Raw genomic sequence first — 24,518 nt, 5'->3', positions numbered from 1 at the left:
TAATTGTGTTGATAACTGAATGTTTAAGCAAAATTAAAAAAGACTTCGTCTAAGCTTCGTGATATAATGTTGTTTCACTAACCTGAACGATGAAGCAACAAGAAAACACACAGATGTATAAGGACGCATTTTTCTGATCCACCAAGAAAATACATTACTACACCGATCTTTCAATCTCAAAACTTCTGATATGACATTCCCACGTTCTTAAAGTTCTTTTAGTCAAAGTTATCTCAATTTTTATCTCTTTGATGATTTATAACTAGTTTTCTTTTCTGTAACGACTCTGCCTTTATTTTCATACAAATGTCTGTTACTTTGCAGTCACATGACACTTTAAAAGAACTAATGACAAAGTAATTAACTAAAAGGCAAGTATTTAAAGATTTATTTCTCAAAGTGAGAAAAAAAGTCACCTTTAAGAAAATATTGATAACACTCGATTAAACCAACCCTTTCCATAGCCTCTCCTTTCTTTCAATAAGCATCTTCCCACCATACAATGTGCGCCCGATGCGTTATCTGGTCCGAGATAAGTATAATGTTTATTTTAAAACAAATTGTAGTTTTAAAAAGTTACACATTTAAGTATTTAACTGTAGTGGTTACTGATTATCTACTAATTTTCTTCCAACGTATCAGATTTTAAAACGAAATGTTAACTATTGGCGGTCATTCTAATAACGAAACTGATATTTAGCACAGCTAACACAAGAAAAATAATAGTAATAAGTGTTAATCCTATTGAAAGGCAGGCTACCGGGTTTAAGCGGAGTCCCAGAACAGGAAGTGAAAAAATTGACCACCCTTGAACGTCCTAAGTTTTGGTTTATAATTCATCGAATTGGTCCTGATTTATGTTCGTCGCATGACAAATAAAAATCATGCGCTAAAATGTGTTTATGAGCAATATTTTTTCCTAATATCATATTTTGTTGATTCAAATAAAGTATCTTCTAATATATTATCCATTTGGCTATAACACATAAAACTATTAAGGCTCAAATTCAACTAAAGGTTCGGGAATTGAGAGGTAGCGTTAATGTAGTGCATTTTTTAAAAAAAATCATTTTTTGGCTTTGAATTTTATTAAACAACTTCACAGAGGTTTGACCCCACAAAAAAAATCCAAGAGAATGGAGTAAAAAATTAAAGTGTGGTCGTTATCTTTAGGAGAAAAGTTTACGTCTAGGGTTGTTAACAAGGGGCTTAAAATGTGCAAGTACTTATAATGCACGAATCTAAATTAGACAGATTCACTGGAAAAAAAACTATTGCATCATAAAAATCGAACAAAAGGCGTAGGAGCTTTTGAAAATGGCCGTTGCATACCACTTGCCTACATAATCGAAACAACACAAGACTTTAATATGGTAAAGGAAACGAGTTCAAAAAAAATAATACATTAAGAGTATACAATATCTTTCTTAATGCATTTACATTACAACAAGGAAAAGGCTATTTTAATTTTCTGCGGTTACAATCTGCCAAAGTAGGCCACATGTTTAGGCTAATGGAAGAAGATATTTCAAAACAATACGCCACGAGAGGATCAAAGCTTGTTCATGGAAAATTGGTTTCTACTTTGGTGTAATTGACATTCAAAATGACCTGCAGAAAACAATTTTATTTTTTGGCATTGACAAATTTTACCTGTGTTTTGGTTGGTTTTATAATCTCACATTAATTAAATACGTTTAAATCTTGCTAAAAGCATTCGATATTTAGCGTGATACACGACCCATTACTCCAATTCGACAAATCTAATGAGATTATTCAAGTGGTGTATACCGCTGTGATAAATAAAAAACAACATCTTAGAACTCTAAGATCTAAATACACTTTTTCAAAATTGCCTTGCTGTCCCTGTTCTACAAAGCCTATTCCAACGCTTTGATCGTTCAACAACAACAACTTCGAAGTTTACTCATGTTAATTAAATAAAATATTTGTCGAAAAATTCTGATTGGTTTATTTATCAACATACCAACATATTGGCAATAATTTTACAAAAACAACTGCAAAGCACCATTTTGTTTTGAAATTTGGACGGAGTTATGCACACCCCGATAGCCCTTTTTGTGAGGAAGATCACCCGTTTTTTTGCTAATTTTATCCCGGAAATAGATTGAATCTAAGGCAACTAACAAAACAACTTATTAAATGATATATTATGACATTTTTCAGCAACAAATAAAAATATAAATGCATCAACAAATGCTAACAACAGTGAAGTAACTCTTTTTTGTCATCCTTATTTGTCATCATTATTACCCGTCATTCATCACTTAAAAGATATTTAAAAAATCTGACGCATTTACAGGTTCGCCTCTCTAAACGATTATTCTACATTTTGGCGTTCTCATAGACGTCTCTCTGCAAATCGACTGGAGCTATGCCTCTACCTTGTTTGGTGCTTTCAGCAGTTGTTGTCAAATCAGCATACAAACTTGTCTCCACACCGTGTAAGTTCAGGTCTGCATAATTGGATGTGGGTTTTTCTATAATTTCGTAATTATCAATATTACTTGTGACCACGGACTGCTTTTTTCGATGGTGAATTTTGGAGGAAATATTGCCTAAATAGAGACCAAATAAAATATGTATTAGGAAAATAAAAACTAAGTTATTTTAAGGACACTGCTTTACAAATTTTGTGAGCAAAAAGTCATAGCGAAGCAACCTCGACTTAAAAACTGCGTCACCCATCAACAACTTCTATTTTCTTCATTTGGAAATTAATTGAAGTCATAAAAATATGGAAAATGCTATTTCTATTTTTACTTGAAGGAAAATCATATTTAATATTTAATTATTGAGAGAAACGTAATGTCAGCATTTTCTTTATAAAACTCACTTATACCATCATCCCAGATGTTAAAATGTCAATCTTAAATAACTTATCGTGTTTATGGTGCAGCGTAAAAAAGTGGGTGTTAAACTCTAGCTTAGTTAGACAGAGGAAACCATGATTTGGATAAAATTATACTATTTAAGTAGTTCTTTTTCATTTTTTGTGGACGTAATTTTAAATAATTCGAAACCTAATTCAAGATAACTGATAAGAAAGGTGTACGAACCTTTGCGTTTCAGAATTAAGCAAGTGGTAATGTTAATTATTACACATACAGCCAGTGTGATAGTCACTGCAATGATTATTTTTTTCGGGAATCGGTTTTTATCTGCATAATAAATAAAGAATATTATTAGTACGAGATCACTTATTCTGTTCCTACATTGTCCGCAAAAAAAGTACTCTTAGTGTGCGTATAGTAGATTCCAAAGTAAATCTAATTTTTCATAAAACAAAATAAATCTACTATAACCTAGGAAATATGTTATCAATGCATTTAGCAACTTTATTAATTCGTAGTAGTTAGTTTATTTGTGTTTCAAAAGCTTCTTTTCTATTTTTTATACTCTGCTGGGTATGATATTTTAATAAGTCTAAATGTCAAATGTCTTACACCAATAAAAAATTATTTATTTATTTCTGACAATAAGTAGAGTAAAATGTGTTTTTTCTTCAGCAAATTTCTTATTACAAGTTCTTCTTCATGTTTGCGCTTCTAAAAAAAAATCATATTTTTGCTTAAAAACCGTTTTTCCACAATTACTATTATCATTATTATTCCGAAATTTTACAGGATAAACCCACTCAGTGTTAGAGTTACTGTTATTAGTGTGGTTTTTGTGTTTTCAATATATGCATTAGGCATTACATGGAATTGCCCAACCAATTTGCCTCAGATAGTACAGGGGCTGGGCTATAGCTAGGGTAAATACACTTATTAAACATGGCCGCATTGTGGACCGAAACATCCTTCTGATTATAGAGCGAGCTTCATAACTACAGGGCAACGCGTCATATGTTCATACATGAAATTAACGTTACCTTGCACGATAATCTTTTCTGGTATTACAACTTCTGTTGTTGGCGGTACATGCTGTATCTCAGCAATTACCTTTTTGCCTGAGATTCCTTTATATGAAGCCCAAATAGTGACATTGGAAGCATTCGGCGTGAGGCAGTAAATGTAATCCTTTTTGTAGGTATTGTAAACATCTCTAATATTTTCAAACTGTAAATGATATTCAACAGCACAATTGCCAGTGTTCTCACTGTCCCATGATACCCATATGCAACTGTTATTGTCGCGATATGAATATTTTACTGATACGGTCGACGGTGTAACTAAAAAGGTTTTAAAAACGGATCAGTAAATGATATATTGAAAGAATATATAAATTTTCTCTGACACTTACATAAAACACCAACCACGGCATTGTCTTTAATTCTTCCTAATTTATTTTCAGCAGTAAAAACCATGTGTCTGCCACAATCCTTGCGTTTTATTAACACATTGGTATAATTGTATTGTGTTGTCGCATAACTCTTGCTAGAAGAACTCGATAAGCTAATGCTACGGCTTCCTATCTTTAAATCAACAACAGGCTTCGGGTGTCCACAAACATCTTGCCTAACATTTAAACTTTCTCCCTCTACTATAGTATAATTTTGATCTAATTTTTTGCCACAAAACATTGGTTTTCCTATGAAAGATAAAATGAATGTCATGCTGGATACTTGCTATTGACTATTTTAATAATGGCAGTAGTAAACATGATTCTTTAACGCTATATTATTTGGGTTATTCTCCTAAAAATAAATAAATAAAGTCATTCATTACTTATAGTCATAACATGAAGTTCATCTTGAGAAAATCATGTCCTAAGATCAACAATAATTTTTTTTTATTATGACACATTGAGTTATTGTGATAAATCGGCCAAGTATTAAACATACCAGGGTACGTATTAATTTGTGCTGCCAACATAGCTTAAACAAATCAGGACTGGTCTACTTCACTGCAATTTTCCAAGCTTCTTCGAATAGAATTTATTTTGTGTAGTAGTTATGGCACAGTGCCGAGAAAATCGAAAATATTCTTCTCATTTTTATGTTTTCGTTCACATGTTTTACAAGGCTTTATACGAGAAATAAAAAAATAAAAGAGCATGACGATATTTTTAAGAACATGCGATAACTAGTTTCTCATACAAACTGAGCATAGAAGTTCAACAGTAAATAAAAAAAATTATTGCAAGATAATATGTGATCACCAGTTGGTAGCCCGTGGATACATCCACGGGTTCGTCGTTGATTATTTACCGCATTTTGTGGGTCTCGCTAATGCGGTTAACATTTTACGTGACAGACAGACGACTTATACGACGTATTATTTTCATATCAGCTTTTTGCACTATAGAATTGAAAAATAAGTAACAATTGTACACGTGTTTTGGTGAAAAGTAATAATATAGCATATATTTCCTATAGATTGGCCATTCACAGAGCGTGGAAAACTCTAACCATACGATAAATTAGTTTTTTGCCGACCAGAATATCTGCAATTTATAGAGCAGATTTTTGATTAATACTATTTAATCCTCCTGACTTAATACTTTTTTGACTTGTTTTCTCACATCTTTTCGGATATTATTGCCGACATGTTAAGTTGGTGCCTCTAGCTACTATTGAGTTTCCCGCAAATCTTTTCGGATTTGTAATATATGAACTTTGTAAACATACTCTGCAAGGAAGGGAGGGTAAATTGCGGTAAATATACCTGCTGTTGTCTGTCTTCCTATGCGCAAAATCGTATTACAAGTAGCGAGAAACACGATTTGCATTAAGAAAGAACGGGCTACCCCGTGGAATTATCCACGCGCTATAGCCTCTGTAATAATGGCTATATTTTTAAAATGCGCACAAAATACCCAAGTGCGATATATTTTAACTACCTTTGTTTTGATCTCCCGGGTGCATCAATCAATCATGGCGCCTAGTTATTTTGAAAAACCAGTCCGAGATTTTCGCGACCTCGACATGCTGACAAGGAATGTGACTCTGAGCAACGAAGGCCAGTTTGACTTTAGAGGTGGTCGTGTTTAGTGTCAGGTTTCTAGGTTTGTTTGACCTTTTTGGCTTCAAGAAGCTTTTAATTTTAGTAATATTTGTTTTCTGTGTGTTTTTACATATTTAGGTAATTATATCAGGCTTCTAAGGCACATTTAACTCTTAATCCGCTAATCGTAAGATTTTGGTTACAAAGGTAGATGTTGAAGGAGCATCCTAAAACAAGATAGTTAGATATAGCTGGCTTTATTGCTCTTATGTTTTTTTTTCAGTTTGAGAATTTTATCCTAAACCAGCATTTCTTATTTTTATATTAGGATTGTTGCTATATAGGTAGCTCTTAAAGTCCTAAAAATTAAAAGTTGAAAAGTTTTGTTTGGCAAAAACAAAACTATTAGTTAATAACTTGTGCTACATGCAGTTAGAGGTAGCTACACATTTCTGTTATGAAAAATTATTCTGCAAATTAAAACTGCTGAGTGATTGTTTAGTGTTGGGCCAGGTGTGCAATGTACGCTGTATTAAGCGTTCAATGTTAACGACAGACTGTTTCCTGCGTTTTTATTTAAATGGAGGTTGTGATTAAAGTTCTTTGGAAAAGCGTAAGTGCTCCTCCTTTTTAGATATGAAAAATGGTGTAAACGCTCAACCTGGGTATCACAACGGGCTAATTTTTGTATATTTATTGAAACCGAAGTGGCGATAACCCTTTTTTAAACCCTAATTTGTTGTGTGCGTATACTCAATTTATGACAAACTGCATACTTTTACTGAAGCGCTCCATGTGTGACACAGTTTGCAGCTCCTATTTCACTTCGGGGCTCTCGTCTAGTCTCTTTATTAATAGCCGTTTTCTGTTCAAAAGAGTTGCGCTTCAGCTTTTTTTTGGAAAATTCCCGCAGAGTCCGATTTTATTTTGGTTGCTCGCTGCTTAATTTCAGAATCACGAAAGAACCTGAAAAAAACCCGGAAACATGCTACGAAGGCCATTTTTTCAAGTGATGGTGCCAAGTTTGTAGGTCTGACTTGGACCTTTTTCAGTACAGTTAACCTTATTTTTTTCTATTTTTCAAAATTTTTATTTGGTTTATTATATCAATATTTATATATATGTTGGAGCAGTGGCTGTCTAGATAGCTTCTTCGCTACCTCCGGCTAAAGTTGAAAGTAGCTAAATGCAATTTGGCTACAACAAACTTCCTAATGATTATTATAATGCTGGATGCAATAAGGCAACTACATCTTCTATTTCTGTCATATAAAATTAATTTACAAATAAAATTTTGTTGTGATTATTTTAGCTGGACGTCGTAAAGTATTTCCTGTGTTTTCATTAAACTGAAGGTGCGATTAACCTTTTATTTTGAAAAAGGTGTGAAATCTTTTACCTGTACTAAGCACTCAGCTTGGCGTTAACGGACGGTTTTCTGTCTCTTTAATTCAACCAAAATTCCGACAGCGGTAGCCCGAATAACATAATAGATAGGAACACGTATTCGTGCTTTAGTAAAGAAAAGAACAGCGTAAAAACCGATACATAAGCCAGTGTCGTAACCACCGGGGGGGCCAGGGGGGCCCGGGCCCCCCCAATAATTTTTTTAAAGATGGTTATGACAAGTTAAGAAAAACGTTTTGTCTTATGTCTAAAGACCATTTGTTATATATAAACAAACTAAACACTTATTGAGAATGATTTATAACCGATTTCCACTCTTTTATTTATTTAAAACGCGTAACTCTAATACTTGCTGCATGGAAATGATGATGAAATTGGATGGAAACTACATTCTGATAGTGTTTGCTGCATGGAAATGATGATGAAATTGGATGGAAACTACATTCTGAAAATAGTGTTGTGAGAAGACGAGAACGAGTTGGACTGACTTAAAAAAAAAAAAAAAAAAAAAAAAAAACATGTAAGAATATAGAATTAACAAAGTAACGGACTAATTTGAAACAGAGTGAAAATGCCGAAGAAAACAAGTGATTTAACAAAATGGCTCATTAGACCTGAAAAGAAAGTGACTTATTAATAAATAAATATTTAAATACTTCGTTAACCCCACCACTGCTTTTTAATTCATCCCATAACTGTTATCCAAGCAACCTTTACACTTGTTTTGCTTTTCAGACGAACAAACGAAGAAGCAACAACAACACCTACAACGACGACACCTACAACGACAGCACCAACAAACCCGGAGAATAATTTTAAGGAAACAACGAGTGATCCATCTAAACCGAACCAACCTCGTTCTTTGAGTTTTCCAAAAACAACGTTTGGTAAAGATTCGAAACAAAGATTGTTTAACCCAACATGGTTTGACAAGTTCCTCTGGTTACATTACGACCAAAATAAAGACGCTGCTTTCTGCTTTACTTGTCTCAGTGCTCTTAGAAAAAGCATGATTTCTGCAACAAAAGCAGAGACAGTTTTTACTGAAACCGGCTACCGAAATTGGAAAAAGGCGCTTGAATCTGGAAGAGGATTTTCTAAACACGAATGTAGCGACTCCCATAAAGAAGCCACTGAAAGACTGATTACTGCGCCAGGTACATCAAAGGACATTGGTGAAATCATGGTAGATAATCTTGCAGCCACAAAGGAAAGGAATAGACGAATGCTGTTAAAACTGTTGCAAAGCGTTCGATATCTAGGGCGACAATCACTTCCGTTTCGAGGCAATTGGGATGAGGAAACACACAGCGAGTTGAATTCGAACTTCCACCAGTTACTTTTACTCCGATGTGAAGATGATAAGGAACTGAGTGCATGGCTTGCAAAAAAGCAAAACTACACGTCACCGGCTATTCAAAACGAAATGCTGCGAATCGAAGCACTTAGTATTTTACGTGACATTGCAAAAAATATTCAGTCAGCTGAGATTTTCACAATCCTTGCAGATGAAACAGGGGATGTCTCAAATACGGAACAACTTGTCATTTGCATTCGGTGGGTTGATGATGAATTACAGGCTCACGAGGAGTTCATTGGCCTCCATCCACTACCTGATACTAGTGCTGACCAAATCGTTTTTATAATCAAAGATATTCTTTACGAATGAACTTGAAATTAGAAAATGCTCGCGGCCAATGTTATGATGGAGCTGCATCCATGGCTGGTCACAGATCTGGAGTTGCTACCCAAATCAAATCGTTGAATGAAAAATGTTTGTACACACACTGTTACGGACATGCTTTGAATTTAGCTGTTGGCGATGTGATAAAAGAAATCCCTGAACTTAAAGAAGCGTTTGGAACTGCCTATGAAATATGTAAACTTGTCAAAAAATCGCCAAAGAGAGACACACAATTAAAGAATATCAGAGAAGCAACAGGAAATGAATCCAAGTCGGTCCATGAGTTTTCTCCTACACGATGGACTGTGCGAGGTGAGGTTCTTGAATCCTTTCTTGAAAACCATAAGGAATTAATGGAGCTTTGGACATGGTCATTATCGAATGTTAAGCTTCCAGATATGAGAGCGAGAATCAACGGAGTAATGACTGTTATGTCTAGTTTTAATTTTGTCTTCTGCTGTTGTCTTGGTGAAACCCTATTGAAACATACAGATAATCTTAGCAGGTCTCTCCAAGGAGATATTTCGGCAGTAGAGGGACAGCAACGGGTGTCGGAAGTCTTAGCTGGGTTAGAGAAGATCAGAAGCAACGAATTGTTTGAGCTATTTTGGGAGCGAGTTCTTGTCTGGAAATCACAACTCGGAGTATCTGATCCTAAACTCCCACGAAAAAGAAAGATGCCAGATTATTTTAACAAAGTATCAGATGGCCCTCCTGGAACATATCATTTTCATGACACTGCCAAAGATCACTATCGCCACGTTTACTTTGAAACTTTCGATCTAGTTATTAACTACATCCAACAAAGATTCGATTAACCTGATTACAAGACATACGTCAATTTACAGGAAGTTCTTTTAAAATCGATCACTTGTCAGGAATGGGAAAGTCATCTAAAAGCAGTTTGTCGTTTCTACGAAGGAGATATCAACGAGTCACTTGCTAAAGTCCAAATACCGCTACTCCCAGTCATCGCATCCAACCTTGGTTACGACAAAGAGAAATTCAAAGTAACCGATCTAATCAAGCTGTTAGAAAGTTTTGATCAATCTCAAAGAACTCTTCTAAGTGAAGTTGTCAAAATAGCGAAATTGTTGTTGGTAATGCCGTCCACAAACGCCATCAGCGAAAGATCATTTTCTGCTTTGAAACGAGTCAAAACGTACCTTAGATCAACAACCACGAATTTACGTTTGAACAATTTGATGGTCCTCCATATTCATACTGATTTCGTTGACAAAATGGATTTAACTCAAATAGGAGATGAATTTATCGATAAACACCAAAGCAGAATAGACACTTTTGGCTATTACAATAGATAACATTTTTAGTCTTTTGTTCATGAAATTTATGTAAACGTTTATTCCCTGATTTAAAAAAAAAACTCAGAAAACTGGAGCAATTGTCTGTATTTTCCTTTATTTTCGTGATTTCTAGTGATTAAATTTCTTTAAAAAGTACTCTCAAAAAGGCCAATCTAGCGCACTCAAAATTCAAAAATTTTCTTGGCCCGTCGGCCCCAACCATGGTTGGGCCTCCTTAGACACTGAAACTAGGCTGCCCCCCCCAAAAAAAACGAAATTCGTGGTTACGGCACTGCATAGGCGCATTTTTGCATATGGCTTTGAGCATGATTGGCTACTTCGAAACACTATTTGAAAACAACAAAAATTTTACAGTGAAGCGGGTGTATGTGGTCTCGGAAAAATTTAATATAACTGACAGCGGCCGCGGAACTATCACTTCTTCGTGTTACTACCACCGTATGACAAAAAATTAGTACAAAACAACCTTTCTCATTGCGCAAAAACATCATTAACAAACTTAGACAACTCAAAGCTGATGAAGTAATCGAAAGTGTAAACTCGCTTCATATGGGAAATATTTCCTCGGGAACCGGGTAAATGTTTCAGCATGATATCAAGTAGAGATCTCGGGTTGTTAACAAACTTTTAACAAAATCTAGTTGCGTTCATGTGAGAAAAAAAATTTACCCGCCTACCGAGATGGGTGCGCATGATCGAGATCTCGGAAGGCAAGTAATGCATTTTTCCATATGAACAGAAGTTTCCTCGGCAGGCGAGATAAATTGATGTCGATTCGGCATAATTTATACAACAATAGATTCTTATCAAAATAAACAATAGAAACTTATCACATGGTATTTTTCTACCCGAAGAGAAGTTTTCTCGCCCATGCCATATGAACAGAAAGTAAAAGTTATATCATCATATGAACAGCCTCTAAAGAATGGATATCCAATGTGGTTGTAACCCAAATGCCAGAGAAATTAACCGCGCAATAATATACGAAAAATTTCCCAACCATAAACGACCGAACTAAGAAACTGAAGAAGCCAAAATATTTTCAATAATTGATCTAAAGATGCATACACGCAAATAACACTATCCGGAAACCTCGAGAAAAATTACAAACTTTATAACACACAACGGCATATTTCGATTTAAACGATTAATATACAGTATTATCATGCACCTCAGGCGGGAGCATCTGACAGAATATTTTTGGATATTCGTGCAGTCGTTAGCCAAGAGTCGAATATCTCAGCAAATATCCGATATCGAATTTCTGCTCAAGATATTCGACAGTTTCTCCGGCACAATATTTTGTTTATATAAATAGTTCCTTTATAAAATTACATGCAAGTCAATCAGATAGAGAGTTAAAATTAATTAATTAAAAATGTTATCAAATGTTATTATATCGCACTCCTTCTTTTATTGTTCTCAATAGTAGTACACACAAATAAGCAATCAGATGGAGAGCTGCAAATAACTGAAGCGCGAATGTTTCATAACAACAAGAAAATTGTTGAAGTGTTAGTCTGTTAGAGTTTGAAAAATTGCTGTTTGTGTTAAACAAAATGATTTTTTTTTGTCATCCTATTCCCTTCCAAGTGTGAATGATAAAACTGAAAATTAAGCGCGGTTAAGTCTCGCTTTGTTGATATCGCAAGCTGAATATCTGCTTATAAGCGACGCGAGCAATATAATTTAGCATTGTCTACAATCTAAAGTTGGAAACTTCCCAGTATAAGGCTGCATAGCCGATGACACACTTGTTTCTTTAAAAGACATGACTGACCACAAAAGACATTTAGAAAAATTATTTAGCAAACATTTAGAACTCGGGTTTAAATTAATACTAAAAAGTGCATAATAGGAAAACAAGAATTACCCTTTTACGAAGTAATCGTTAGCGAATTTAGTGTATCACCAAACCCAGAAAGAGTTGTGGCATTTCTCGGTATCTGCACCTATCTATTGCAGTTTATGGAAAATTATTCGAAAGTAACCAAACCGCTGAGACTATTATAAAAAAAATTCAGTTTTTATGCGGACAAAACTTTTTTTAATAACTTTTTATGTGTTTATAATTATACCTTCAAATTTGGTGACTTGTCCCAACTTTTATTTAGCTTTATTTTCCAAAAAATTTTTTGGGAATTATGCCGAAGTGTTGCAATGGCAGCACTTTATTTATGTTGAGTAAAATTCTAAAAAAAATTTTTTTTCCTATAAAATGTTTTTACATGTTTTTAAAAGCTTATGTCACTTCTTAGTTTATATTGTTATATTATTTTGTGTTTCAATTATTATTGTTACTGAGTTCATCGCAATTATACAACAATAAACAAAATTCAAAGTTAGTGCTCTTTTTCTATATGTCACCAAATATTATGACGTCATCACCAAAAAATGATAACGTCATCAATTTTTTTCACCAAATTGTTTATTAATACCTGGACAACACTTGTGGTAAGTTTCAAATCCAACGGACAACAATTGTAGAAATTACGCAGGGGGAGGGAGGTCCAATCAGCCCCCCCCCCAGCATTGAGGACCCCCTAAAAGGCCCAGCAGGAACAGGGTTAAAGGAAAAGCTCCAACTATATAACTAATTGCATCAACTTTATCAGCGAGACAGCCGCATTACTATCTATGACCCTGGAAGAGAAGAGAACCGAAACTAGAAAAGATCGAGAACTACAAGTACTAACGGAGTTTATTCACACAGTCATTTTTACAAACGAATGCAAGAAATATGAAAAGTTAAGAACAAAATTTTCTTAAAATAACGAAATTCTCTTCGATTTAACCGCGTAATCATGCCACACACATTACAAAAGATTGCTATAAAAGTGGCACATGAAAGCCATCAAGAGCTCGTGAAAACTAAACAGTTTTTAAGAACTTACGTTACTTGTACCGCATGGATGCTGATGTAGAAAACTGCATCAAAAACTGTCTCACATGCCAAGTAGTAGCAACTCCTATTAAACAACCACCAAACCGCCAACTCAGAGTTACCAGATATACCATGGGTCGATATATCTATTGATATTTTTGATCCAGTAAGTAACGGCTTAAAATTACTTGTAATAAATTATCTCACGATTCACGTCCGTAGAATCAATGAATTTGAGAACAGAAACTAATGTTGACAACAAACTCGAAAGTTTGTTCAATATATTTGGTTACGCGGTATCTATACGTTTCGATAACAGCGCGCGAGTAAAACATTACTTCACAAGCAAACATGCTCGAATAACTCCGTTATAGCCCCGAAGGAATGGAAATGTTGAATCATTTATGAAAATATTTGGGAAAATATTTCGAAACGCCCTTATACAAGGAAAGCACTAGAAAACTGCACTGAACGAAACAATAATCACATACATAAACACGCCTCATATCACAACGAACCTGAGTCCAGCATTGCTAATCCTTGGAAGATAACTACGTGCTATGCTACTATTTATTCCCGAAAAATCACCACATTAGAACAGCAGTAATGAAGGACAGTAAAGTTATTATTGCGAAATTGTGGAGCATGTTTGCTAGACGCGAGGTATACCAAAGGAATTATTGAAATTCCTAAAATTTTGATTGAAAAAAAATCATATAAAATCAGATTAAGGAAATATGACTGATATTTTCTTACAAAGGAGTAGGTTATTTTTCTCTCTACTAAAAAAAATAAGTTCAGACCGAGCAGATGTAATAAAAGTCAGCTAAAAATGACAATAAGTTGGCTTTGTACCCACCTACCCCTGTCTTACCTACCCCCTCTCGATTTTTCGTTTGCCCCAAGGGAAAGACTGGGAAGTACACTCAAGCAATCAGAAAACGGCTATCAGCTAATTTGAATTATCGTGTATTTTACAGACCTAACGCAAATACATAGTTTATACCAGGCGCTGACAATAAATGGCTTAGCTGGCATGTTTTTTCTCTTAATATTTTGAGTTGGAAAGCTTGTACCTTTTCTTTGAAGGCACACTATATTATTTTGAACATTTATAATGCGCAAAAACGTGTTATATTTTTGGCGTCATTAAAAAGAAGATTTAAACGTACCAAATTATCAACTTGAATTGGCATGTTTGTGGTATGGATTATTTAAAAGTTATTTTTACATTTTTTCCTTGATTTGATGTAGCTAGATAACTAAATTACTTTTTGGTGCCTGAGGCCACTATGGATAATATATTTTTTGCTGTCATCCTTCAATGGAATCATTAGATAGCTACATCTAGCTATCAGAAGAAGAAAATTCAATCCACAAGTATTAACAAAACTCTTTCTTTTTAAATTTTATTATACTATTTTTAAATATTTCCCAAAACTCAAGTTGCTTCTTTTTTTGTTGCATCGTGGAAATAAATCCAAAACTAACAGGGGAAAATATACCTCTTCATTCTTTAAGGTATTTGCTCATTTGTGGTTAAAAAACATTTGTACTGTTGCTACTAGCGTCTTTTTAATGATATATGTTCCTAATCTGAACTATTTTATCAAACGGTGCCTTTTTGTAGAACTTTTACTTTGTTTACCTACTTTTGCATGTTGTTAAATTATTCAATATTCAAATCTCACAATAATTTTTTCAAGAAGTGAGCTATGTACGACGTGTGAAGTGAACATTTGTTCGATAAGGGCGGCGACGGTTAATGTAATTATTGTTTTTGGGAGATTAAGTTTGGACATATATAAAAATACTTAAAAAGGTAAAAAAATTTTGTTTATTATGTTTGTTAAACGCTTTTGTATTGAAGTAACAATTTTTAGATTGTATTTATTTATTTAAAAAAAAAAATGTATATATATCTCTGTGAAAAAAAAATATATATCTCTGTTCTAAAAGGTAAAAAATTCAGGCTTCATCATTTTCTTTACATATCTAACCTACAAACATACTTATTAATGAATTTATAAGAAGAATGGTACTTGCCACCCATACTACTTTTTTTGTTAGAAAAACTACCAACGAGTGAGTCCGAACCCACAACCTCTGCGTTCACGTCCCGACGCGTTAGCCAACTGAGCCATCACGCCTTGAGTAAATATATTTAATTTGACGATTTAACAGCTTGTGAATTCTAAAAAAGTTTTTAAGAATTTTTTGGGGGAAATGATACCTCTCAATGAAATAAAGTTGTGTTGTGACTTTTAAATTCTAAGAATAATCCTAATTAATTCCTCCATTATAGAGATTTCATAGGAATCTTAGCCATGCATCATATACCTCACGCCAGGAACTGCTGTAAATCAATTTTTAGGTTTTTTAAAATGACCCCGTTAATAAATTAAAAATATATTGTTGCAGTGATGTGCAATTGACATTGACATGCGAGATAGTTTATGCAGCCCCTGCATCTTGTTTTATTTGCATTAAGTCAGACAAACTGATATTTATTAGAATGACACTAGACCTTGTGTGTTTACATCCATGTATAAAAAGGATTGTTGTAACTTGTAAAATATCTCTGTGATGATGCCTGTAACATGGATGATGTTTTAAAATAGTTTTTGTCGTTTTCTTATGGGTTCTTACGTTTTTTTTGTTTTTTTTAGGCCATGTAGGTACACCCCGGAAGGCTGGAAGTTTAATGTATAGACAAGAATGTAATTTAACTACGTACGAGACGTGATTAAACAAACAATTTAAACCTTATATGATGTTGTCATTATTATTTTGTAAATTTTTAGATTTAAGAGATTGGATTCAAAATCACGTTTGTTATTTACAAAAAATGGAAGTTAATTTTAAATGTTTTGTACTGTTAGAATGCTTTCAGAAATGTTCGAAACCCACCCAATTAAAATTTCCTGAAGATAAATTTTGTTTTATAATTTTTTGCACCCCTTTTCGTCTGATTTGTTCTTTCGTTGTTTTAATGCCTACACAACTTCCGAATTCAGTCCTACTTTGTTCTCACTTATGAGACTTTACGATAGTTAAAAAAGAAGTACAAGAAAATTTAGATTCTGGTTTGTTCTTTTTTTCTGAAAAAATTTCAGTCTCAGGTTGTTAGTTGTAAAAACAGTTTTGTTTCTATTCATCTGAAAATATTTGGGTCCTGTCCTTATACAGTTGTTCTTACATAAAAAAGCGCGTAGTCCTGTCACATTCCCTAGAAATTCTTATAAGATATACCAGAGCAGGTGGTTTGAATTGCTTAATTAGTTCTTACAATTTTCCTGAATCTGGATGGCCCCTCGAAATTAAATTCTAGTGTAGCAAAATTGTATTTCTTAAAAAAAAAATTACGCTAGAGAATCAGTTCGCCGTTTTCGCAGAACTAAGTTTCAAGTAATCCTATATTTTGTCTGTTGTGTATGTATCAGGGCTAACTGTAAGTGTCGTATGATTGATTAACTGTTTGTTTTAGAGACAACAACTGTTATCTTTTAAAGAGTAATGGCCACGATAAATTAAATGATGGTATAATACCAGGAGTTAATTCTATTTACATCGTTTTGTAGAATATGCATATGTGTCTGGTCAAGTTTCATCAACATTTGGAATAAAGAGTTAATTACACGCTAATTTATCTAAAGGTTTCTTAGCAAAGCCACAGACTTATTTTCTTAAATCAATTGTACCGATTTCTTTGCTTTTCGGTTAAAATGGACTGTCCGTGCTTATTTCTTTTTACTTCAATTACTTTTTTTAACTCAACAATCAAGCAAGCATATGGTCTTTCTGGCCTCTCACATCTGCAAATCTCTAAGCATGTACCAAGTTTAATTGCATGGACATCAACATTTTTGAAAAAATAGATCTGTTTTCTTGGCGCCAATTTCACGTGGATTGAACAGAAATAAGGGTGACTTTGTTTGCACAGGTAAAAAAAACATCTTCCTGGATACAAAACCAGTGAAGTAACATAATCTTATTATCGACTTCATGCTGGTTTTGTATCATTTGTCCTCTTAACCATAGTATTTCCATTCCAGCAGTTATATGACATAATTTACTCGTTTGTTAACTTAAATATTAGTCTTAAAATATAGTCAATTGTTACTGCGTAAGCGGAGTAAGAAATTTTACTGAATACTATAGCAATAAAATGATGTTTTAAATGATGTTTTTTAAAAAACCCCTGATATCACTGCTTGATCGTTAAGTTAAAAAAAGACGTAATTTTGAGCGCGGACGGTCCATTCACGCTTTAAATGCTTGTACATATTTAAATTTAAAAAAATTGTTTAATCACAAGAGAACGAAATTGGCAACATTAAACGGTCCGGGGATTTCGAACCCCGGATTTTAACCCCCCCCCCTCCTCTCCCCGTCTTTTGGTCCAAATTAAACGTCCGCCGAACTGAAACACGCAGAGAGGAATATAATGTGAACAAGAAACGGTAGTCGGCATATTAGACACTATATTTTACAGACCTGAAATATGCCTTAGTTCTTCGTATTATAGCTAGTCATTGAATAAATAAATTATTTGTCAATTTTGCTTTTAATACTATTATAGCTGTATTTTAATGAAAAATAATATTATTGCAACTGTTTTCTTATTTTGAAATAATTTATTGCTAGCCCTGTTTCTAATCAACTTTACTTGTATATTTTAAGCTTTTTTGTTGCTGTGCTTTTTCTGGAGATTTGAGTTGGAACGGAAAGCTCCTGTGTAAGCTACCTTTTCTACAGAAAGATTGAAGTAATTTGTACAATTATAACGCGCCGAGCTGTGTTTTATTTTATTGTTTCTAAGAAGATGTAAAAACAATATTATCCATTTTAATTGGTTTTATCCAAATCAAGGTAAGGCTTAACCCTATTAGGTCCGGGGTTTTTCGAACATATTATGACCAGGGGGGAGTGGTGGAATCCGACCCCCCCACCCCTTAATAACTTTTCATAGGATTGTCAAAATTGAATTATTATTATTATTATTATTATTATTACTCTTATTTACCCAGGATAGCCTCTTCAGTTCCTATTGGTACTGCTATCAACGAGGGTCCTGCGAAGGGGGTCCTAGCGCATTTAAAGCTCCCATTTGAGCTACGAAGGTCGTGGAAGCACAGCAATCGCTCAACTAGACAACCGCCTAAGATATCAATCCTATTCTCATGCTGAGCGCTAAGCAGAAAGGATAGATTTACACTTTTATAGTCTCTGGCATGACTCGGCCGGGGTTTGAACCCAAGACCTCCCGCACTGAAAGCGAACGCTCTACCACAAGGCTATCAGTCGGTAATCGAACTTAGCACACATATAGTACGTCACAAAAGGAACAAAATGGAAGCAATAAGTTTTTGCTTGCGTCAGCACATTTTCTGTGACGTCATCAAAAGCTTTAAATTCATTGAAATACTACTATCTGCTTAAAATTCATTTTTGCGTTCTGTTTGAAGCTTTTGAAAGCTAAGTAAAAGTCATTCGAAAATCCGTTTATTCCAATTTTCAGTTAAAACGCAAAAAAATTGGGAAATTGGATTACTTACGTGACTAAAACAAGCAAAATGATTCTTCTTGATGAAACAAAGTTGCGTTATAAGTTTCAAGTTCTAAAGATAATTCATAGAGATTTTTAGCTCTGTTTTGTATAAAATAATTGAACGTAATTTGTAAAATACATGTGGAGAAGCTGTGTATTACTACCTGACTGATAGCCAGATAAAGCAAAACCTGTTGGTAGGCAGCAGAAAAAACAAATAGCTTTGGGTGTTAGAGTGGGCCAACCAACTGTTTTTCATCACAATTTTTTATTTATTAAGTAACCTGTTACAGTAATTAAGAAAATATCCTATTTTGCTATCAAACCAACAGCAATGTAATACTCAATAGGAATTAGTTGTCCGTACGCCCTCCCTGAGAACAAGGTTTAGAACGACATTAAAACTGTCATTTCAGTAGACGAGGGTTGGCAACTCGCCGAAAACAATGTATATGTGAGGGCAACCGCAAGCGTTTTTTCGGGTATTTTTTTCAGGGTTTTCGTCTGTAACCGCCCGGAAAAGACTGGACCCTTTTGGACTTTGAACTTTTGGACAAAAGTGCCCAAATTGCGCCCGTAATGCAATGTGGGGAGAGCTCATTGTTCTCATTTAAATTTTGTCGAGAAGAAGGAATGTGCCATTTTGTAGTTGTACGTACAGTTTATTTAGCGAATAAATGATATAAAAAACAGTCTTTCACTACCACTGCTTGACGTTAAAAGAATAAATGAAACATGGAAATAAATGTTTAAAAAAATTTTGTTTCGGGTTGATTCGGGTTTCTCCGGGCGAAAATTAGTTTTTTCTAATTCGCCGGAAGTCGTCCGACAGCCCCCGTGGTTTTTGCGACGTTTCCGTCGAGTCGGCACCCTCGGTTAAACAGAACTCCAAGGATGCCCAAGCCGCACACGTTCTTTAAAAGTCGTCGGCATTTTTGAAACTGCTTGTAATTTTAGAATATTCTCAAGAATAATACACGAAGAAAATTTACATCACAGTTTTCTGTCCACCGCCCACGTGTGTTTGAGAACAACCCACATTTTATTTACGATAAACCATTTGTCAGTCATTTTATTCATCCAACAAAGAATCTTATCCAAGGTGCTACTCTATAGTGATGAGTTTACTAATTGACATGATTCAGCATAGTTTTCAAAAGGGTCTGATTGAAAAATATGATTGCCAAAGTTCAGCACTTGTAATATTTTTGTATTTGTGTGCTTAGCTTCTAAAACACAGGCAAGAGACATTATAATTTCCTCTGGGTGATTGCATTAATGTTGGTTGAAAAAAAAAAGGAAAGATAAGAAGCATGTGTTTTGGAATGTGTCTAGGACAATAAATTAATTAATTTCCCTGGCCTTGCATCAATTAAATCTTGAAAAAAAAAAAACTTTTATAATGTTTTGTCAGATTTGCAAACTGTTGGTATGGTTGAAACTTTGCATCTAATATTAGTAAAGTCGCCAAATTGTTTAGTTTTTTCTTTTACACTTTACCGAACTAGCCTTACGAGATAAAAAACAGCGCTTTTAATTCCATTGACTTGGCCATCCCTTGAAGGCACTGGAAGCTTCACTATATGAAAATGTTTTCTTTTTCTTTTAGATTGTGTACAATGGGAGTGAGTGATGTAATCTTCCAATGCGTGTGGTGAAAAGAAAACGAAACCGTTAGTGTTTTTTCTGCCTAAAATTGAAGCTATTTAATAAATCTTGATAAAGTTAAAAAACTGTTTTGATTTGTTTGTTTTTGTTTTAATTGTTTCCCGTGAGGTTTCAAAATTCTTTCCAGCAGATTCTATGGCTTCTAGAGTACCGGTACTTTTACGTGAAAAATACTGTTTTCTTGTAAGGTCATCTACGAAATCGTTAACGTTAAGACCAACTTCTGCGGGTTGTACAATTCGATGTATTACATATCTTTCAGAAAACTGCTAGAAGTGTAATTTTGTATTGCGCTCTTTACTGTTATCATTTTGTGGGAAAAGGTCATACAAAATTTTAATACGCGTTTTTCGTTTTTGTTAGTTTCGCGTAATCTAATTTTCTCGCACATTTTGAAAAGATATATCTCAGGCACATCAAAAACTCGCGCAGTCTATTCGCAAAAAAAAACTGTTTTTGTGCAACGAATTATTCTGCAGAGCGTTCATTTCCCTGCCTAGTCCTCAGGGTTCTTCTACCCTATGATATTCAAATTTGATGTATTTCGGGAGATGTTAGCGCCAGAGAAACGAGAAGCGCTAGGGACAAAGTATTGGTAAGATTTATTTTGCTTGCAACTTGCGAAATGCTTCGCAACCTTTTTTTTAATTTCTAGTTAGGATTTCATAAATATTTTTAGGAATAGTTTTAGTCAATGTCCAATATCAAAGCACCTAAAAGGCATGGGACCTAAACAATTGACATGCTGATGTCTAATAGATAAATATTGAAATTCAGTAAGTACCAAAGCCATATAATATAGCAATAAGGAGTTATCCATCCCCCGCGGACCGAATAGGGTTAAGTGGTGTTTTTGTTTTGTTGCACTGCTGCATATGCGCAGGTGAGTGAAACATCGTGGATGGGTAAGATAAACTGTTTACACTGTGGTGTTTTGTTTTTACCATATTTCCACTGTCAATGCTCATGCACATTTAATAAAGAGAAATTCTTACTCGTTTAAATAAGAGATTTCACCGGGTTTTCACAATGGACAGTTCTTTAAAACGAATTCGATATGGTACAGAATAGCTATAGATATCATTTGTTTTAATTCGCTTTGTTTTATTAGTGCGGATTTGCGATCCGCTATCTCTACTTATAAACAATAAAAAATAAACACGGAAAAACAGAACGTACCAACAACTTTTTTTATTTGAATATCACCATGTTTTCTTTCAATATTTATTGTATCGTCAAAGAAGGCTATCAACCGATATGTGTGATTGTCTTTGAACTGAATTCCTTCCAAAGTTGCTATATATTCATTTTTACCAGCTGTATTGAAGGTAGCGGTTAATCTGTCTTGAAATAAAGATTTACCTTCTGCAGCTACTGTTGGCAAATGTTTACCTGCAATCACCATTACATAATCCGGTAAAACATACAGCATTAAAGAAAACTTTTACATTAAAGAACTTTTTGATTTCGCCCAGGTGTTACTTGCCATTTCATTACTACAGTAGTGTTAATTATTGCTTCTTCAACACTTTGACTTGTGGCAGTAATATCTCCGGTGGAAACTGTAAATAATAATATAAGAACCACTAATCTTTCGCAAAAAAATACAAGTTGATTTTGTAAGGATAGATTTTATAAAGATCTTGGAAGGTTGTCTTGAACTTGAATTTATTGTAGTCAGTGTCTTGTTACATGCCAAACAAAATCTTTGGAAAAATACAACTGTTATACATATCATATATTTCATAACATGAAAAAGCGGTAGAAAACATTCCTCACAACAAGCAAAGGCCTACAGCGCGAGAAGGACAGCAACATTGCTACAACGTATCAACAACATGAACCTGTGACATTCCACCAACTTTGCTAAACGTTGCGAATTATTATCGCGACAAAGTTGTGTTACGATGCGCCAACTAATTTGCTGCAACGTTGTGACAACATCACTACGACGAGCTACCATAGCATTTTTAGGACAAAAAAACGAATTAAGTAAAAACAATTTTTAATTCTCATTAGTTAAAATATATTACATGAACGCTAAGACTGAAACATTCTTCATTGGAGCAAAATTTACAAGTAACATAGTAAACAGTCTTAAAGAAATTAATTGTGTTAATAAATATCCGGAGTAAAATTGTCACAACAGCAACTAACAAGACAACGTCTTCAGTAATAGTTTAGAACCTACATTAAGATTTTCCTTACGTAATCAGCACGTTTAAAATGCAGAGCAGGGACCCTTGATACAAAATATTTTTTTAAATTTTGTTTACCCGTTGCCTCTACTGCTTTAAACGCTGATAAAAATGTATATAAAAGAACATGTGGTTTCAAAAAAACGGTTAACTCTATTAAGCCCGGGGGGTGGGAGGGGCATAATGACCCGCGGCATATTCAATGTGCTGTAACTTTTTTTCGAATGCTTTATATTCCTTGCCCTTCCGTGACTTTTTCTAACTTTTATCTGGTATTACGGAGATGTACAAAATGTTTGGAAAAATATTAGTCATTATGACGGGGGTAAGTAATTTTTGCAGTGGGTAAAGAATCTGAGATTTGCTTCTTATATGCCATTTATATAGAGTATATATATGAAGTATTGTATTTATTATTTGGTGAAAAAAAAACAGGTGGTATATTTTGCAGACGGAATTTGAGAAAATACAGACCAGCTATTAGAGCCAAGTACGTTATCAATTTTATAGTTTCTTTCTCAAGTTTTTTATATATCATGTGTGTAACAGAAAAATCCTAATACTAATAACTAGCAACTTTCAAGTCCTAATTATTAGCTGACTTTTGTGAAGAAAATCAAAGAAAGGCTATTTATAATCCCAGTATTTCATTTAATAATAGTCTTCTGATTGTAAACAAATTCTCCCAACAGAGGCTAATATTTACCATTTTGAATATATCATTGTTACAACATAAGTATCTTGAAGAAAGAAGAAAAACGAGTATTTTTTTCGACAATTTTATGTTAGCTTTCGCCCGCTTCATGCGAGCATGATCACAGACATTGCGTTATACAAATTCATACCGTTATAAAATAAAATAAAAATTAAGAATTAAATTAATGACTCGTTCTACAAGCAAGTTGATGGTGTTGCAATGGGATCACCATTGGGACCAACCCTAGCTAATGCGTTCATGTGTCACTATGAAAATATTTGGCTTAACCAATGTCCAGTTGAATTCAAACCCAAGTATTCTAAATGTTACGTTAATGATATTATTGTTTTGTTTAATTCCAAATATGATATTCAACCATTTTGTGATTATTTAAATTCTTGCCATAAGTCTATTTCTTTTACTTATGAAGTAGAGGCAGATGACAAACTCTCTTTCTTAGACGTTTTCATTTCTAGAAATTAAAACAGATTTGTTACTAATGTTTATCGGAAACCCCCATTTAGTGGTGTTTGAACCAATTTTACTAGCTTTATTCCTATGCAATATAAACATGGTCTCATTTCTACTTTATTGTATCGTAGTTTGAGGTTAAGCTCTAGTTTTAAATTATTTCATGTCGAAGTGGACAAACTTAAAAACATTTTTCGGAAAAATGGTTACCCTGATAATGTTGTCGATTTCTGCATACGTAACTTTCTCAACAACATGTTTCAACGTAAAGAAAGGTTACCACTGTTCCTAAAAAAGAGATGTGTATTGTGCTACCATTTTTAGGGCCTGTGTCTTTACAAATGCGGACCGGATTATCTAAACTACTTAGTTCGTTTTTACCTCATTGCAGACTTAAAGTAGTATTTACCTCTAATATGTGCCTGAGTAATTATTTTCATTTAAACATTGCATTCCGAAACTTCTATGCTCCGGACTTGCTTATATGTTTACGTGTAGTGACTGCAATGTCACTTATTATGGCAAGTCTATTCGCCATTTTAGGGTTCGCATGTCCGAACACATGGGATTTTCGCCACTGACGGGTAGAGAGGTTAAGGTTTCGCAACCTACTGCTGTATTGCAACATGTTATGGACTCTCCTTCGTCTCCGTTTACAAGTTATTTCGCCTTAAGAATTTAAATGCTAAAAATGACCCATTGATGTACAAAGAAATTTGTTTTC

The 24,518-nt window shown here is 34.1% G+C and overlaps 1 protein-coding gene across 2 annotated transcripts in view; it reads right to left on the bottom strand.

The window, feature by feature from the left end:
- Window positions 1–2,156: 2,156 nt before the first annotated feature.
- Window positions 2,157–24,518, bottom strand: part of LOC130635943 (uncharacterized) — a 38,952-nt gene continuing 16,590 nt past the window's right edge. Inside the window, exons 2-5 of one of the 2 annotated variants that reach the window (XM_057445478.1) lie at window positions 21,608–21,990; window positions 4,267–4,554; window positions 3,081–4,195; window positions 2,157–2,579 (exon numbers count right to left, since the gene is read on the bottom strand). In XM_057445478.1, the coding sequence (XP_057301461.1) occupies window positions 3,831–4,195; window positions 4,267–4,554; window positions 21,608–21,860 (906 nt within the window). In that variant the 5' untranslated portion in view covers window positions 21,861–21,990 and the 3' untranslated portion in view covers window positions 2,157–2,579; window positions 3,081–3,830. Of the gene's footprint in view, window positions 2,580–3,080; window positions 4,196–4,266; window positions 4,555–21,607; window positions 22,420–24,518 lie in introns of those variants that run through there. The other variant, XM_057445477.1, reaches the window with a different exon arrangement.

Source organism: Hydractinia symbiolongicarpus, chromosome 3 (genome assembly GCF_029227915.1).
Source record: "Hydractinia symbiolongicarpus strain clone_291-10 chromosome 3, HSymV2.1, whole genome shotgun sequence".
Classification (NCBI taxonomy): domain Eukaryota; kingdom Metazoa; phylum Cnidaria; class Hydrozoa; order Anthoathecata; family Hydractiniidae; genus Hydractinia; species Hydractinia symbiolongicarpus.
Note: the sequence above shows the minus strand (reverse complement) of the source record. Positions and strands in the feature narration are given on the sequence as shown.